Consider the following 19,043-nt stretch of genomic DNA (forward strand, 5'->3'; position numbering starts at 1 on the left):
CATTTTAAGTACCTGATGACACCCTGCCCACAGTATCAAAATTATATTAACTATGTTTACCATTCCGGATTTGGGAGAATTCCACCTCCCAAAATCCCCTACAAAAGTTTAAAGGACCAGTTTTTGTCATACATTGAATGTAATCTGAACTTGTTTATATATGTTTGTATTATAAATTGTAAATTATAAAGTGTGGACTCAAACTTCCTCTACACAAAGTGATATTTCTTCTTTATTTCTCACACAGCATCCAACCCAGGGGCATCAGTTGTTCTCTGGCTTTATGCAGCAGGCTAAAAATGTCTTTATTCACATGCAGCAGTGGCTTGTCAGATTACAGAACAGGGACAGGACAGAATACTTATTGCTAGAGTAGTTCCACATAGGTCTACCAACATAAACAGCCTAAGCCTCCAATAACCCTGAAGCAGATAAAGCATAACAGAAAAACTGTGCAAAACAATGCATCAACACTAGTATTGTTTGTAGCACTACATAAAAACACTGCCCTCATTGTCTCAAAGCAAAGCGGATGTGTGTTTTCTCTAAATGACTCAGTGTCCCCTCAAGGAATACTGTTTTAAAGTATCATACAGACAGCATAATATTAGTCAAGGCACAGAATAGACTCCTTACACAGGCAGGCTGGTGGTTCAGGTCCCTCAGATCAATTAGAAAAGATGATGATGATGATGAATACCTGTTGCCGTTTTATCAATCAACTGCCATGATATATACAGAAAAGTTTGAACTGGTTAACTTGAATAATAGTTTAAACTTTTTGAGCAATTGTTTTTGTGTCTGTTAATGGTGGGAAATAGCCCCAAATCTGTGACTAGTTGTTTATTAATACAGTATAATTTAATCACAGAGTTCAGGGCTAAATGGCTTCGGACCAGTGAAATGTGATGCATCTCCCAGATCAGCACACACAGAAAGTCATACAGAGCACCTTTTCTATGTATATATATAAAAAAAAATCTATAATGCATTGCTTTTCTATTTAATCATGATCTTGAAGTGTTAATAAAACAAAAAATGACTTCTATCACAATAAGCACTATTGTGTAAAAAAAATGGAATGAAATGCTTCACAGGTTTTCAGTACTCATTTTTTCATCGGTTTAGGCTTGGGGAAAAACACTCTTCTCAGACAGTCTCATCCATTTCAGATGGTAAAACCTTCAAAACCTTCAATTGAAAAATGTGAAAACTCAGGTGAAGTACTGCAAGCGCTTTGCTTTCCACTCCCTTCAAGTTATGTGATTGTATTTCTCACTTCTCTTTCTATTTAATCAATGTATTGCCCATCATCTCCATCCTCTCTCCAATAATGATAATAATAATAATTATAATAATAACCTCAAATATGCAATCCTTTCCCTCTATCTCTCAAGTTTTTTATTATTTAAATTATCTGCTGCTCCTCCTCCATCCTCTTCCCCTCACTCTCTCCACCTCTCAGTATCCCCTTTCTTTACTTTTTGTAGTTGCCAAACTGAATGGCCAGCCGGTCGCTGACACAGCGGAACGTGGCAGGCTGCACCTCCCAGTAGTTGACAGGGTTAGCAAACAGGCTAATGCCGTTATAGAATGTCCTCTTCATCCCAAACCCTCGAGGGCAGAAGGCATCCACACCCACCTGGTTGATGTTGTTGGAATGGAGGTACACCACCTGGAAAGCAGGAGTGGCGACGGAGAGGGTGAGTAGAGCGTCGTGTTAGATATTCAGTCTCAGATGGCAAACAAAATGTGTGCAAGTTAGACTCACCTGTAGGTATTTCATATCTGGGAGGCCTTTGGGAACACGAGTGAGGCGGTTGTTGTCCAGATGTAGCTCTCTCAATCTGGGGAGGTAAGACAGACTGCCGTTCTCTATGTTACGGATATGGTTATAGCCAAGGCCCAACCTGGAAAAAGTAAGACAAGGAGAGAGACGTGAAATAGGCAGAAATTAGGCCGCTGCATGGTACATTAAGCTTAACCGTTTTACTAGTGTGAACTGGGGTAAATTCCCTGATAAATATCATTGCAACAAAAGGACATTAAGCAACATGAGGATTAGTGCCTCTGCAGCCTGCCAATACTCCTGTGACTATAAATAACCACATTATAGATTAGAGGTGTGATAAGGGAACAGAGAAGACAAGAATAACTTTTCCTACTATAACAAGTCAAAATATCTGCTGTGAAAAGGCCTAAGAGAAACCAATTTAAGGTATTTGTCGAAAAGTTTTCTCTCTACATTAGATGAGAGGGAGAGACTGCTATTATGACTAGAGTGGGAAAGCCCACACAAGCACAAACTATCATTTATCCTGCTATTTCTTATGGCATGTCAATGTAGTTCATATTATTACCCCTGAGGGGCACTGCTGACTGGAAATGAAAAACTCAGATAAGCAAATCCCTCGGGGTGCAAGAAATTAGTTTTGGTTAGTAATGAGTATGATGTTGAAGCTTTAAAGATACCTGTACAGGTTTTTGTAGCGGCTCAGGTCCTCCAGTTCCACAGCCTGGATCTCGTTGTGGTCCAGGTGAAGCTCATGGAGACTGTCTGGGAGATCTGAAAGAACACCATACCTCCACTTTAGTGTGAGATTGGATTTTGTCAATTTTTGTGTCCTATACCCCGTTGCCCTTTTTTTCCTGTATTGACCCTTTGGATTCTAATTAGAGGTATTTAAAGGAATAGCCATTTTGTGGAATGCGTCAGTTCTTAGAGTTAGAAGAGAAGATTGGTAGCATTGTTGTCTGTCAGTAACAGTAAATATAATAGCGGCCAATTAGCCTAGCTTAGCATAAATACTGGAAACAGGGTGATACAGCTAGCCTGTCCTTTCCAAAGGTTTTAACATTATGCATACCAGAACCTCTAATACTCACACATTGTATGTTGTTTGTTTAATGCATACAAAAGTGTAAAAATGACAATTTGTGGTTTTACGGTTGGATACATGTCGGACTATTTCTTGGGTGGGGACAGCAGTTGCCAGGCAGCCGGCGAAGACATCATTGTATGGATTAAACAAACAAATTACCTGTGGACAAAGCCAGCAAGTGGTTTCCCTTTGATTCTACTCTTTGTGCAAAGCAAATTGGCTGCTGGCTTCATATTTACAGACACGAAAGAGGTATCAATCTTCTCATCTCAGTGAATAAGAATATTTCCCAAAATGCTGAAGGTAGTCTCAAACAGTGTGATGCCCCATTGGAAATGTGTTAACCACACAGATGGCTTGTTACCTTTTGGCACCCCAGTAAGTTTGGCCTCTGATATACGCAGATAATTTAGTTTCAATCCCTTGAAGGCTCCAGGCTCAAAACCGCTGTTATGGATGGGGTTTGCTCCCATTTCTGCAAGATGAAGGGGATATTTGTGGCATGAAATAAAATACAGTCTCTTTAATCTTCAAAATCCAATGCCAATGCTATACAGTGGCAAAAGCAGTGGTGAGCACCACCGAATATAGCCTGAATTGGTTGAAGTCATCAGCGTTTCTGACCTATGCAGTTCATGGTGCCCAGCCCTGAGAAGGCTCCAGCTGCCACTTTCTTGATGCGGTTCTCGTGGATCCTCATCTCAACCAGAGAGGCAGGCAAGTTCTTGGGGATAGTGGTCAGCAAATTCTTGGAGAAGTAGAGCTTCTGCATGTGCTTCAAAGGCACGAATGCTCTGGGGTGGACTTTGGAAATAAGGTTATTCCTCAGAGACAAACCCTGAAAAACAATAGTAATCATGGAGAGGCAAAATTCAACACTCACTTTATTTGATTTGTGTGAAAACATCAGTCAGAAAATGAAAAGAAAGTGAAAATAATACCCAGAATGCACAAGAGCTTGTGTTTGCGTCTTCTGTCTCTACTGAATGTGTTTAAGTAAATTAAAACAGATCTAGGAACAGTTCACTGCACTCCAGACTGTCTCTCCACCTGCGCTGGCTGAAAGATGGAGACAGATGTAGGCTACAGTAAACAGACCCTAATAGAGATGCTATTGTATAATGTCATGTTGGGAGTTTCCTCTGCTGCCAGACTTAATATTGCTCTTGGTCAGCGCTCTTAAATGCTGGTCAGGAGTGAGCAAAGTTGTTCTGCTAAGAGAGGCAAGGATTTGAGCTTGAATACTCGCATTTGACTTTGGGCTCAAACTTAATACAATTAAAGCTCTCAGAGCAAAGGGCGGTGGAGGGCAAAAAAGAAAGGAAATGAACCTCTAAATCCCAGAGGAAACGGAGGTTTATAATGATATTTCACTCTACCAAAGCCAATACAAGCTGAGCTGAATCGGTTACACATCCTTGAGAGGTGCTTATCTTATGCTGAGAGGGACATTATGAATGTGACCAGCCTGTGTGTGTCTCTTACATATAAGTTAGTGAGGCCTTTGAAGTCATCCTCTTTGAGCTCAGTGATACGGTTGTTCTGCAGGTCCAGGAACTTGGTGTCCCGAGGAATATTCTTTGGCACCTCGGTCAGACCTGAGGAGAAAACCAATAAAAACACAGAGGGGAATCATACTCCATTAAATTCTTCCATGGATGACTGTGAACCAACACCCTAAAAAGCTGTTTGCTTTCAATGGGCAAACTCTTAGGACATCTTAGTCAGACATAGACCTTGGAAAATAAATAGTCACTGGGTTTTTTAAAACCTCCATCAGGCCTAAAAATGAACCCAATCACACTCCCACACAATCTCAAATGAGCACGTTGGGGCTCCTCGTCTATTATTTTAATGAGTGGTGAACATAGACACAACCATGTAGGTCACACGTCAACGCAGCACATAACTAACACTTTGGGACTGACAAAGACATGGACACACGTGCACTCTCACACACACACAAATGCAAATTCCCCTCACACCAGATGGGGACACCAGATGTGTTTCCCATCTGGTTTCCATTTGACAGAAGTCACAAAGGATGTGACTTAAACACCATGAGCAAAGTAAAAGGGAGACAAGGGGCACAACCCTGGCACACACAAACAGAGACATACTGGCTGTGTGTGTTAATGTGTGAGCGCTGAAGCTGTCATTACATGTGGAAACAAAAGTGTCCTAATTCTTTGTGACAGAAACACCTGCTACGAAGCAGCGAAAATGTGCAGTTAGCAACGTCAGTGACAAGCATAAACACCAAAAGCTGTTATGGTTAGTGTTTTTTATGAGTATTGTTTACTAAGCAGTAAATGCACAAAGTACTAAAAATGGGTTACAACAAGTGGATAGCGTTAAGAAATACACCTGCATTATTCCCCTCAGTGATCTCTCTGGAAAAATGACTCAGCACACGCACAAACACAGCAACCAGTGATCATTAACAAGACCACATCACAGAGCCACGTGGACAAGCACATCAGATGTGGTCAATGGCGCAGACAGGCCACGGTAAGCGAAGCTCGACCTCATCTGGAGCACGACCATGATGCAACCAGACTTGCTGGTGAAAGCGCCAGCTGTCCCACTGGGATCCAGTTTGCCACCAACCACATCTGACCCACAGGACTCTACCCAGAGCTGTCCATCTAGAGTTAAATTTAGATATATGGCTTTGGCTGTACTGTGCCACACCCTCTGTGTCACCACACAGGATCAAACCCTCAGCAGCTCCCTCTTACATTCAGCTCAAACCACGTCCTCGCAGTGCTGGGAGATCTGGAACTTTATAGCATAGCTTGATCCAAGAAATAAGCTTTTTGCCTTCAGGGAGCAAAGATACATTCATTAAAGTTACGGATGAAAGCTCAAGTTCCAATTATAAACCAAACTCAGTCTCTATGATTTACTTTTCTCAAATGTGATGAAGTTATTACAGCTGCTGTGAGAGAAATAGGACCTCAGAAAGTGCGGAATGTTACCAGGTGGATTCATGTGGTAGGAAATTTTTACCTTCCAGTCAACACCTGCAGCTTTCGACATGCATCCTGCCAGCTGGAAACCTTAAAATTTATATGCCTGCATCAAATGTAACAGACATGATAAACAGACCTGAAAAAACTTTCACCAACATCCTCATTAACTGAATCCCTTAACCCACTAAACCCCAAACCACAGCGCTTCACCATATCGGCCACAAATCTCAAAGCCTGTACCGCAAACTGACAAAACTAGCACCCTCTTAAACCCCAGCGCCCCTTCAACACAAATACCCGACATCATGCTGGGATGCTCTCTGAGAGGAGACAGACGCCACCGCTAAAATACATCTGCTCTAAATAAGCACTTGACATCTCGGAAATTATACGCTTCCACATTTACCCTCTGCAGAAAGACCAGGGACAGTAAATATATAGAGCCTGTAAAATGATGATTCGACAAAACCATTATGTCTAAACACAGACAGCTTATTAGAGTTATATAGCTAGTATAATGTGAGGAATCTTTATATCCACAAATACAACTGGATGCAGTTTCTTTGGTCCTGCGAGAATAAACAGAGGAAGAATAGCATGCACTTACAATATCCACAGGAAATTGTAGCGTATGCTTGTATGGAAACATGACTAAAATTAAGACAAAGACAGACTGTAAAAGCATCATGGAAATCATATTTTGATCATATGCAATGTTGATGTGTCAAGAAATAGCTGACTATTTTTATATGCTTGTCACTTCACTACAATAGCTTTATGTTTTTTTAGTGTAACTCATCACTGTGATTATTTGACATTCTCACGTCCTTATTTTTATTCAAAAACACCTCATCTGTACACATTAACACAACGTCTATCTGTTATCATCCTGTCCTTTTAATCATCTCCTTTATCTTAAACCTGTTTAAACTAACCCATCCTCCCCTCCATCCTCCTCCTCCTCCTCCTCCTCCTCCTCCTGTTTTGGCTTTCCTATTAAACATCCTTTCCACGTCCCAAAAACAACATGAAACAGTTCCTTTAAAGACAGTGAGGAAATTATAAACTTTTCATCTCCTCCCTTGAAAAGTGTCCCTTTTTTCATCCACTACTATGTCTTTCTCTCTCCCTCTCTTTCCGTCTGTCTTATTTTCTCTTCCTCCTTCCTTCTCCTGACTCAGTCTTCTCCACTCAAACCATCTCTCCCTTCCTTTCCCACCCAGTACACAAAGTCTGGGACACAAAATCCCTCAAAGACATGCCTCTCCTTGTCAAAATACACCAGCATTATCCCCGAGGAAGAAATTCCCCTCTTAGATAATACACCAAAGGGAGACTTTATTCTCTGGAGCTATCAAAGTCATAAAAGGCTTCGGGTCATGCTCACTCATTTGCTTTCCCTTCTGAACTTCTCCATACACACACATATTTAGAAATGATGACAAAGCATCACAGACATGCGTTTCTCTCTCTCTTTCTCTCCCTTTCTCTCTCTCTCTCTCTCTGTCATTTCACACACTTCCACTGACCGAGGTCAGAACACTGGACGACGCTGCGCTGACAGTGGCAGCCGAAGGGGCACATGTGTGTGTCAGGGGAGGGGATCTCCTCCACGGCTGAGCCTTCTTCCTCGTCCCTCATCATCGTCATCATCCCGCCGCTGTCCATGCTGTCCATGGCGAAATCCCAGAAGCCTTTCTGCTCAAAGGGCAGGGCCGAGGATGGGGAGAGGAGCCGGACCACGCATAGAAACAGCAGGAGGGAGCAATGTGGCAACATCTTTAACTTACACACCTGAGGAAACAAAAGGAGGAAGGAGAGCAGCTTTATTGTATATGAATGTTTACACTCAGTTGGTTTATTATACAATAAGCTAAAACTAGTGCAGTCTAATACAACAGCAGGACAATAAATCCTACATTCATGAAAGCTATAATGTTCAGTTTTTGTTGAAACAGTTTCATAGAGGTGTTGATTCAACTTTATAGTCATTTGGATGTATTTTGTTCAACCCCTTGAGAGTAGAAAGGAACAGTCATATGCACATGTCACATGTCTAAATGTCTGTGATAAATGTAAGGAAAGGAAGTGTATGAGCAAGGCTCAGTCAAAGCAGGTGACTGCACACATATCCCCAGATTCATGTGCATCAGTGGATATTTGGCATATTTACATGGCAGCATTATTACTTATTGTTTTATTTTATAGAGGAGCCTTGTGTTGAAATCTAGTTTGAAGAGCTTTATTATTATATTGTGCTTACGTGGCGCATATTCTTGAACAGAACTGTGTTTAACCCAAATGTCCTCATACTGACAGACACACAGAAAACCTGGGACCAGGTAGTTCTATTCCAGCATAAAAGTATACTGGTTGGTTTTTAGGGTAAATAATGAATAATGATGCTGCTATGTATTGTCTGTTCTTCTGTGTGCACTGTACTTAATGGGAACATGTGGGCATCAGAGTTAATACACAATGCGCAGAGAGTAGGAGGTGTGTGTGTGTGTGTGTGTGTGTGTGCGCGGTGTGGGGTGTCAACAGGGATCCAAAAGCAAACTTTTGCACAGGTTAATCCAGCCGTGTGCATGAGGGCTCTAAATTCATAGCTAAGGATAATGGATGATAAATGGACATTGAAATATTGTGAAATGGTCTGCTTATCCTTAATTACAAAGCACTACTGTTTATACCACACCTCACAGGCAGACCAGGAGCTGGAGGCTGGTGAGGAGAAATGAACTCATACCCCCAGGGAAATTTGCCAAGACTCGACTCTGGGAATGAAAGTCACTTAAACCACACTGACAAAATGTCACTGTCTGCTTCCCGCACACCGTTCTAAAGAGAGCATGTCTCTTCTCACTGGCCAATCAGATAGTCTAGAGGACATCACCTCAGCGGTGGAAAACTTTATTCCTACAACCAAGCAGTCAAACAAAGCCACCATTCATGTAGAGGGGAAACTGGGTGTGCAAATGCAAGTGCCTGTCTGTGTGCATGTACGTGTTTGAATGAGTATGCATGTCATGAAACACAGACTCCATGATGTCATAGCTGTGCACACACACACACGCACACACACACACACACACACACACACACACACACACACACACACACACACACACACACACTGCTAATTGAGGTCACCAGACATGTGAGCATATGTGTCTGTGTTTGTTTCCTTCCTTTATCCTGCCTGCACTGACCTAACTAAGACTCACACGCCCACTCAACAGAAAATCTAATTCCTAGAAAAACAAACTATTACCAGGCCAATTGATTCTTACCGCAGGAAATTGTGACCCTTGACTGAAGCTAATCCTATGAAGTCCAGTCCTACACGGGACCTTGGGGTGACCTAAAACCCTTTAATCTTTAACCCTGTTGTGTTAATTTCTTCTCTGATCCCTCAGCTCAGTAATCCTACAGCTGGAAAGTCTTGCTGCCAATGGTTAGCATGCAAATGGACTTTCCAGGGAAGTTTGAGGATCCTGTAGCAACTTGATCGTGCTCTCAGAAGAGAAGCAAAAGCAAATTTAGGCTGTCAGCATTTTCTGGACTGAGAGATAGACAATAGAGAAAAAGAAAGAGGGTGGGAGAGGGGGGGAATAACACAATAATAAATTAAAGTTGTCTTAGGGTTGGGTTTTTTTTGATATAATGGGAATTTGTACTATACTTCAAATATGACATAACATTTAATATCTCTTAACTTGAATCTTTATTTTGTCTCTTTGTGTGTTGCTTACTCCTTCTCCTAAATAGGACACCAGTCAAACACTTGATCTTGATCTCTGCCCTGCCTTTTTCACCTAATGTCCAAGGATATTTCTGGTAGCGCTGACTGTTCACAAGACTTTGAATGGCTTAGAAGGGAGACTACAATAATAAAGCTTGTGAGGGGGGTTTCAGGGGCTTTTTAATGTTGGGGGAAATGCTTCTCATTCCACATTTCATGAAAAAAATGTTCTCTAAACTGATACTGCCTTAACAAAAACACTCCACAAAGGAATGTGGTCAGAGTACATACATCACAGAGTGTGTGGGTGATGAATTAACAACACATGCTTATCAATTCAACTTCAAGACTTGCTGACTATTCCTAACCTCACATACAAACTGGGTTTAGAGTCCTGAATTATTTAAGACTATGCATGAGAAAAGGATCCATTTTCAGTCTGTTAAAGTTGCTTATGCAATCCACTGCAAGTGTTTTGCTCTATTCAAAGAAATAAAAGTATTATTTAGGGACATTAAAAAAAAGAAAAAAGGAAAAAGTAAAACAAAGAGCCTGTGCATGATGTGGACCTGGTCTGGGAGCATGAATAACTGGCCCCTGCAGTCTGCTCTCAGCAATAAAAATAGCTGCCAAATTATACCATTTTGCAGAAAAGAAAAAACACCACTAGCCTTGGCTTGGCCAGAAGAATGCAGCCAAAAGGACATAGCGAGGGCATATATGGTCAGCATCACACAATGACACGCAACACACAAAAGAACTGGGATACACACATTTTTTATACACCTACAATTTCTGCAGCTTTTTTTTTTTTTTATTTGCAACATTATGGGAGGTATAACAAGTATATATTGTAAATCTAAAAATGTGGCACCCAAGCTCTCGTCTGTGGAGCCATTTTTCATCCGTCCAACCAGTGATTTGTCAGCCATTTGCAGAGATGTGGTAGTGGATGGAGATTTGCAGACAGAGGTGTTGGATGATGGACGAGGGAGAAAAAAAAAGGGAGACAGGAACAAGAACAGCCTATCATCATCCAGGAATGACGTGTAAGGCTACTATAAACACAACATGACGATAAGACTAAACTACATCCCACAGTCAAGCTGCCTCTCTGACTCTAATAACCACTTTTATCTGGCCCTGGTGTGTGTACATATGGATTCCTCTCCTCTCCCTACAGTTAAGCTGTGAGCCATCAAACATCCGGTCTGATACGACAACAAACCGGAGGCTTCAATCTTAATTGTTATTGCCTCCGCTCTCCTCCCATCCAAAGGCCAAGAGTGGTTTAACGGATGGATGGTCGGGTGGCTATTCTCGTCTCGCTCACTGTGTTTGTCTCCAAGGTGCTGTGTGCTGTCCTGGGGGGGGGGCAGACAGAGAGACACCCCAGTAAAAATTTCAATTTAAATTTTGGTTCAAATTTACATAGCATCAGTGTCTGTTCTGTTCAAAAATCTTGCAAAACGCCTCCCGAGAAAAGTGGAGGCCGTTATAGCTGCAGATTAATGCCAATGCTTTTGAAATAATCTAGGTGTAATGCAGAGTTGTCCACATACTTTTGGCCATACAATCTTGCTTGTCCTACCTCAGTCTCATCTTAACATTGAATGAGATGGAGGCTTTTCTATCGTCTGCAGCAGCAATGATTACTTTCCTTCAGTCAAAAACAAAGAAGAGAAGAAACAGGAGGAAATTCCCTGTCTGTGTCAAAGGTGTGTCAGCTCATGTGAATCTCTCTCTCTCACACACACACACACACACACACACGCACACATAAACATGCTCATAATATAATTGTCTGAACCTCTGAAGGAGGTTGAAGCTGTCATAACAGGCACCAGAAGACACTTTTATTAAGATAAGAATTCCAGTAGTTTACGATTGGATTTGAAAGGTGAAAATAGGATTAGGGAAGACACAGATATGAGACAGGGTTCAGGGATGGCTATATGGATGGACCGATGCTGACTGCCAATAAAAGGCAGCAGTGTTTCTGAAAGCACCATCTGGTGAACACTCCATCCTACAAGTGTATCAGTTGTTTGAGTTTCCCACACCCGGTGTCTGAGATTAGCTTTGCATTTCCTATATGCACTATCCATCAAGTGGTGGGTACTTGTCAGCCATCACATCCACCGCAATTACTTTGAAGTGACGGGAGTTCCCACAAAGCATCCTTTTCCCTTGTCAAGCTATACAAACATATATTTAAGCTATATGCTCTCTGTATTGCCAAGAATAATCATCTACTCAAGATACTACACACAGTGTTTGGTCTCCCATGACCGCAGACGGGAGAAAGGCAATCAATGTTACCTCCCACCAAGACAGACACACACATCCCCTATTTTCTCTTGACTTATACAAATTGCTGCCACCTTTTCTCCACAGAGAAAGTTTTAATTGTTGACTGTAAAGTGTAAAATCATCAAATTATATATGCACACCACCTATTTCTTATTCACAGCTGCTGTTCTTGTCTGCCAATGCTGAAACCTTTTGGCATCGCCAAAGCCGGCAATGCCAAAATCCATTAAGCCTCTCAATATTGATCAAGACATAAAATGCTGCCTCATTTTGTCTTCGCATTCATATTTCGGAGCACATCAGCTCTGCTCTTCAGACTGTGGCAGTTGTGTGAACAGAGTTAAGGTGGGGCAGAGAGCTTACCAAAAGTGCCAGCTGGCACCACAACGTCGGTGTATTGGCTGCCGCCACGTCAACACTCAGTGTTGATTAGCATCACATGGTAGCTCAAAGTGATCAGAGTGCTGACTGAGCACAAAATATTTGACATGGCTTAGTATTGTGTTTCAGAGAATAAATCAAATTTTGGCAGGCGTTGCTCAATGGGATATTCATTTGTTTTCAGTTAAGAGTTTCATGTTTTTTTCCCAACCCATCATGTTATTCAAAGCAGGATCCAAGCAGCAATAAACTCTGACACCTAAAAAAAACACAAATGTAAAACTCACACAAATGTTTGCTTGTGGAAATGCAAGCTGGCCCAAACACATACTCACATGTACACATACAGTACTTAAACCCTCTATTTTGGTCTCAAAATCTGAAGTTCCACCTCCAAAATGATCTGGTCATTTGGCTGACCTCCCTCATTTCCTTGTGCCATGTCTCCTTCCTTCACCACACGTGAACACACAGACTGATAGGCACACACACACACACACACACACACACACACGCACACACGCACACACACAACCCAAATTCATGTACTCTTTAGACAGTAGAAGTTAGTGCTAGGCGGGTCTGGTAGGAGCATTCGGGTGGAGTTAACTGCCCCAGTGGCTGTAATTTGGTGACTGCTATCCCTAAAAAAAGGAACTGTTTGGCAGCTTCTCTGTTGCCGCCAAGCTTGGATGTGGTGGCAAGCTGCTCAACACTGCAGAGACGAAGCCTAACCAGAGAGGAACAGAGAGCAAAGCAATACAGGAAAACAAAAAAGGGCCAGATCAGTCAACATCTGACCTGAGGATCTGTGCCTGTGGGCAGATGAGCCTCATTCAAAGTATGTGGAGTATTCCAGAGATTGTGCCAGTTATAAGTGGGCTATGAATAGAGACTGTAAACAATGGCTGCTTTTTGAAAAACCAAAATGGAACAATCAGCAAAATTTTATTGGCAAAACATGGCAAAGACAAAATTTCCAGAGCCTGAATTTAAGTCTGACTTGAATTAAAAATTGTAAGAGTGAGGGAACATTTGACCACCGATTTGGCTGAACTGTAACTGATCAATGAGGGTACAAAGAACTCATCCCCCTTGGAACTTGAACAAGTTGTTTTATAAAACACAGACAGGAGGATGGACAGACAGGCAGAACAGACAGACTGGCAGGTGCAGGGTGGTCAACCCACAGGCTGGCTAATAGGCAGGCAGGCTAGAAGGTCAGGAAATAGACAGATTTAGACCATCATTTTGCCTGTCTGACCATTGACTCCACAGTCAGAAGCTCTCTTTGTACGGTAAGGTGACTCAGTTAACTACACTCGTACAATTGGCTCATACATGGTAGTTACGCATTGACTGGACAAGAAGTCATGAGCACAAGACAGAATGGGGCCAGAGATGGAGAAAAAAAGGACTGTATATTTGTTTGCATTATATTATGTGACAAAATATAACACTGCGAGGAAAAGAGCAGGCTATAATAATGTTCCTGCCAAATAAAGTTTCTCAGGCCACAGTTCTCTCAACACATTTCAATCTGAACACTGTGTGTGTGTGTGTGTGTGTGTGTGTGTGTGTGTGTGTGTGTGTGTGTGTGTGTGTGTGTGTGTTTGTGTGTGCAGAGGCTGAATTTGAGGGTAGTGCAGCCTGTGTACCAGAAGGGGTTGATTGGCACGTCTCACTATAATTATTCTTCCTAAATGATGATGCAGGGATGGACGTAAAAGACCCGCTATAAATGCCCTGTGTTACATTCCCAGTCTGATTAGAGCACAAGGGTGCATTGATTTGAGGGCGAAGTAAAAGGAAGGAACGGTTTTGCTTAAATTATTATCTCATCCACTAATGATAGCGCCAATCGCACATCCTGTGGAGAGTCGTTGCGCCATCTAGTGTAACCCTGGAGTACGAGCTGATCGAAATATCCCAGCATCAGATGCGCCATGCGCCAAAAGATGTAACAGGTTGTATGGATAATATACTTAATATAATAATCGAGAGGGGGGGAAAAACAAATAAATAACTTTTGACAGGTTATGTGGTGCAAAATATGTGTGAACAACATGACAACTTTAACTGAAAGTATAAAAGTTAAAATAAAGTCAATCAAAGTGCAAGTGTGAACTGTAGAGTTTGAAATCTACTAAAATCTAAATGATATGATGATATAAGTACAGTGTAAAAGTTTCTATAGGTCACATAGCCTAAACTTTATAATTCCTCATGCACACCTAGTGTTTGTATAAAATAATACTTATATAATATATGAAATAAACAAGTTGCCCCTGAATAGCACACATAATAAAATAACCGATCTCCCCTACCTTATGGACAGAAATTAGATATTAATTCCAAATTCCAAAAATAGTAGATTGAAGGGTGTTTTTCTCCCTCTGAGCGTCAGATTATCCTGAAGACTGTTGTCTTATATTTTCATCACATTTAGGGATTATTGCAGTATTTCCCCGAGGTCCTCTGACATCCAGCCGCAGCTCCTCCGCCACCGTGTGCCACTGCGAACCGTGTCAGGGTACCGTGTGTGCTCGTTCCAGTCCAAACCGAGGAAATGACTGCGAGCCGGGGGGGTCAAGCCCATAAAGTTAACAAGCCAGCCTCCTTTCTCCACTTTTTGTATGGAGAAAAGAAGAGGAAGAGGAGGAGGAGGAGGAGGAGGAGGAGGAGAAGGAGGAGGAGGAGGAGGAGGAGGAGAGGTACAGTACTTTTGTACTATTATAGCTGCAGTAATATGAGTTGTGTTACTTAAACTTAGTGGCACTCTTATGATAAAAGTGGCATCATAATATCATAGAAAACGTTATAAATGGGCTTATAGGAAGGACATAATATGTATTCATATTATGAATAGTCTAAATATTATGACAATAATATATTTTAAAAAAATTATATTTCATTACATTATTTGGTGTTATTTGGTGCATCCATAACTTATCCATGTATCCATATGTTTCCTAAAGAAGAAGAAAGAGAAGGAGGCGATGCTCTGTGTTTGAACTTTGTCTTAGAGGTCTGTAATTAATCGCTTTTGAAGACAATCTGGATAAAAGACATTGTAATTCTAGTACTGCCACTTAAAACACAAGCTAAAACATGGCATTGTCTGAAACATCTCAGCACTACAGTGCAATTGCAACATACAGTAGTACCATGGGGACCCACGGTAAGCCGATATTGTGGCTCCTGTAATGAAATCTTAAAGTTAAGAGCAACAGTAATGTTTCTTTAACATTCAACACATTTCAGTGGCATTAAAGGTCCAGTGTGTAACATGTAGGAGGCTCTATTGGCAGAAATGGAATATAATATATATGTTTTCATTAGTGTATAATCACCCGAATATAGGAATCATTGTTTTTCTTTTACCTAAAAATTAGTCATTTTAATCTCCAGATGTCATGTGTCGCCTTCCATGGAGTCAGCCATGTTTCTACACTAGCCCAGAAGGGAGAAACCAAACACTGTTTTGAGATAGGGGATTTTTTTTCTCATTTCGCAGCCACTGTAGTTTCTACTTCACACTTGGAAGCAGAGGGCGAAGCAAGTGAGTGGCAATCTGCAATAGATGAGAGCAGCCATAGGTCTCTTTCTTGTCTTCAGAATGACCACGCCCCCTTTTGGGTGAAACAGGAGCTGTAAAAGTGCCTAGTGGTAGGCTACTATATCTAAAAGCTTCTGCATCGCATTTTGCACATCAAACAGTAACAAAAAAAAAACTGTTTACGACTTTCTTTACTTCCCCAAAAAATGAAGGACAGTAAAAGAAGAGATGAAGAGTGGCTTTTAGCCATCTGCTGAGAGGATAAAGATGGTCAACTGTGGGACAGTTAATATCTGTTTGTGGCAAACAATGATGTTACTAAGTAAAGGACCTTTGTGCCGATTGTAACTGTGATGGTGGAACTAAAGTTTTTAATGTGAAAAAATACCATAAAACACTATTTGAATGGAGTTTGGGGGGCGCCCTGATAGCTCACCTAGTAGAGCCTGTGCCCCATGTACCAAGGCTGTGTCCTTGCTACAGCAGCCCAGGGTTTGAATCCAACCTGTGGCCCCCTTCCTAGGTATCATCGCCTCTCTCTCCCCCCTTTCCTGTCACTCTTTAGCTGACACTATCAATTAAAAGCAATAAAAGCCCCTAAAAAATTACAAAAAGAAATAAAAAAGAATGGAGAGTGGTTTGACAGTCTGGAGCAGAAGATCTTTTAACCTTAATAGTTCACATAAACTCAGCTGAGCAAGGTAGGAAATGGAGCTAAAACATGTTTTCCACTTCTGTTGGCTCGTCACTTAATAAACACAAACGGTGGTTCCGCTTCGCCACAGCGATGTAATTAGTTTACAGTAACATAACATTGGACAGACGACCAATCAGAAAAATAAAAAGTCTCACCGACAGAAACAATGTCAGATGTCAGAAATATGTGATTCAGTGAGGTAGTTGTGTATATCAGGTCTGTCAGTTTGATGGAGGCAGACTGGGCAGACCCTATTCAACACAATTGTTGAGGTAATGACATAAGATACTTGTTTGGCTTGCTGGCAAAAAGATTCTGGCTCCAAATAGTAATAATAATAAAAGTGATACGGTATTCTTATTTTATGCAATTAAATCGGCAAAGACTTCAGAGCTTGCATTTACCGCCAGTCAAATTAGAGGGGCTGCTTTTATTCAAAAGGGGGCAGGGGCTTGACTCAAGGCCAAAGTACCCAGATGGGCTGCTTTCATCTATTACCCTGCTAGATGCTACTAAATCCCAAACGCTGGACCTTTAAAACAGGTGGTAACACTTTATTTGAAAGGGTGCGCATGAGACAGACATGACACCTCCATAACCATGACGTGATACCTGTGAACATGAAGTCTTTATGAATGTTGTGAAGTGTCATTCATTTTCAATAGGGGTTAGGTTAGGTTTGATTAATTGACCAAAAGACACTTAATGAAACCCCAGTCATAAATATTTATAAAGATTCCTTCAATGTTATGATGGTGTAATATCAGTTTTATGTGCACCCCTTCAAATAAAGTGTTACCAAACAGGTTCTCCCCAGGACCTTTTTCTCCCAACATCACCTTAGTGACCAGGAGGTTTTGGAGGGTAAACCTACATAAAAATGTATTTAACTACCATTTTAATTTCTAGAAAATATTGTTGATGTACTTATTATGATGACAGAGATCGTAATGCTGTATATTTATTGCATACGTCCAAATTATTAACACACTGTTGGTCTGTAAGCCTAGAAAGACTCCCGGGTCATATTTCGTAAAGAGTTTTAGGGACCATCACATCACACACACTAACTTTAGTACTGGGAGAGAACATGGCGATACCACTAAGCTCTACCAAAATCATGCCGAAAACGTATTTCTAGCACTGTCATTATAAAACGTATGATTTTGTGTCTTCTCACGGTTTTCTATTAAATTTTGTTCTGGCAGGATGAAGTGTTTTTCTCACTGACTCTGATTTCCTCTCCGTATTGCCAGCACCCAGAGCGAGGCAGCGAGTTTGGCAAGCCACACCATCTGGGAACTTTTCCGACCCTATGCAAAATCAGCCCCACACAGACGTTTGTAGTTGTCTACACATTATCCTTGAGCTCTGCTGCTTCGGGAGCTTCAAATCCTAATCGCTTTCCTTATCATCTATATCAATATGAGAGGAGACTGACACTCCTGCCTGTCTTTTTATATGCATGTCATATGCCTTTCTTTCTTTCTTTCTTTCTTTCAAAGAGTGCCGTATCCACAGTAGTGGAGAAGGCATGCAGACCAGATCAATGCCCTGTAGGGGTGTTGGCAGGGAATAGAGTTTTGATAAAGGTCTTTGCAGATAACATTCCTCCCTTCTCTGCTTCCTCTCTCTCTCTCTCGGTTTTTAGATTCAGTCTTTCTCTCTGGTTCTCACTCTTTATTTCTCTGTCTACCCGTCGCTCCCTCTCTCTCTCTCGCTGTGGTTCAGTTGATTATGGTGTTGGTCTGTAGCTGGAGGGCTTGGCATCCAAATTAAACTCTTTTTGTCCTACGAGTGTTCAGCTAACGTGTCTCTAGAGATTAGCACACCCACTCGTTAGCTCTTGCGTAGGTGCTGCCATGCAGTTAATGTGTGTGTGCCTTCCTGTGCAGAAAGAGGAGAATAATATTAACCAAAGAGTTGTTTCTGTGTTTTTGGATTTGGAAGTCAGCCCAATAAAAATGTACTTCTTAGTCCTTAAAGTTGCCAGCTATCAAGGATGAGCACACCAAGGCTGATGGCCGAGTAGTTAGTTCTCCTACACACTGCAGGAAGAACATTGTTGTTGACCCCAAATAGTTGACCCTTAACACTGGAACCCATTATCATGTTCTAACAAAGGAAATGTCCTCTTTCTCCTTGCCTCTCTTTATCTGCTTGTGATGCCCATTTGACTCAGGAAAAGAAATTCTTTAACTGTTTTTCTCTGTGTGTACTGGTGCTTTTTATTTTATCAGCCAGCACTCCCCCGCTCCTCCAATAACAAACACAGGAAGCTGCTGTCGCCGGGTAGAACAGACAGAACATGGGAGAATAAAAGCACTACACCGCTCTACGGTCAACCTCTTACACACGGGCTCTGGCCTCAGCTCGACGGGATGCGAAACATCTGTTGGGAGTGATGGGATGTCGGTTTAACAGTTTGGTCATGTCACATGCAATATGATGGACGTCAGTGAAGTGGCAAATCTGTTAAATTTGAAGATGT

General features: G+C 41.6%; 1 protein-coding gene across 1 annotated transcript; it reads right to left on the bottom strand.

Annotated features, from left to right (window-relative positions):
* Positions 1 to 204: 204 nt before the first annotated feature.
* On the bottom strand, positions 205 to 14,877 carry bgnb (biglycan b). The gene is made up of 8 exons (XM_051426257.1): positions 14,624 to 14,877; positions 7,387 to 7,651; positions 4,368 to 4,480; positions 3,507 to 3,720; positions 3,247 to 3,357; positions 2,473 to 2,566; positions 1,772 to 1,910; positions 205 to 1,675 (listed from the first exon to the last, which is right to left on the bottom strand). Exons 2-8 carry the CDS (start codon positions 7,634 to 7,636, stop codon positions 1,478 to 1,480), a joined length of 1,119 nt encoding a protein of 372 aa, XP_051282217.1. The 5' UTR covers positions 7,637 to 7,651; positions 14,624 to 14,877; the 3' UTR covers positions 205 to 1,477.
* Positions 14,878 to 19,043: the final 4,166 nt, after the last annotated feature.

This window comes from Dicentrarchus labrax, unplaced genomic scaffold (assembly GCF_905237075.1).
Source record: "Dicentrarchus labrax unplaced genomic scaffold, dlabrax2021, whole genome shotgun sequence".
NCBI classification, from domain to species: Eukaryota; Metazoa; Chordata; class Actinopteri; family Moronidae; genus Dicentrarchus; species Dicentrarchus labrax.

What these genes read in the sequence shown, in the direction of transcription:
- bgnb (XM_051426257.1), bottom strand. Translation starts at nt 7,636, where the DNA reads ATGTTGCCACATTGCTCCCTCCTGCTGTTTCTATGCGTGGTCCGGCTC. An exon ending in CGTCCAGTGTTCTGACCTCG is followed by an intron (nt 4,481 to 7,386) that starts GTCAGTGGAAGT and finishes TTTTCTCCTCAG; the next exon opens with GTCTGACCGAGGTGCCAAAG. An exon ending in ACTTACTGGGGTGCCAAAAG is followed by an intron (nt 2,567 to 3,246) that starts GTAACAAGCCAT and finishes GTGTTCTTTCAG; the next exon opens with ATCTCCCAGACAGTCTCCAT.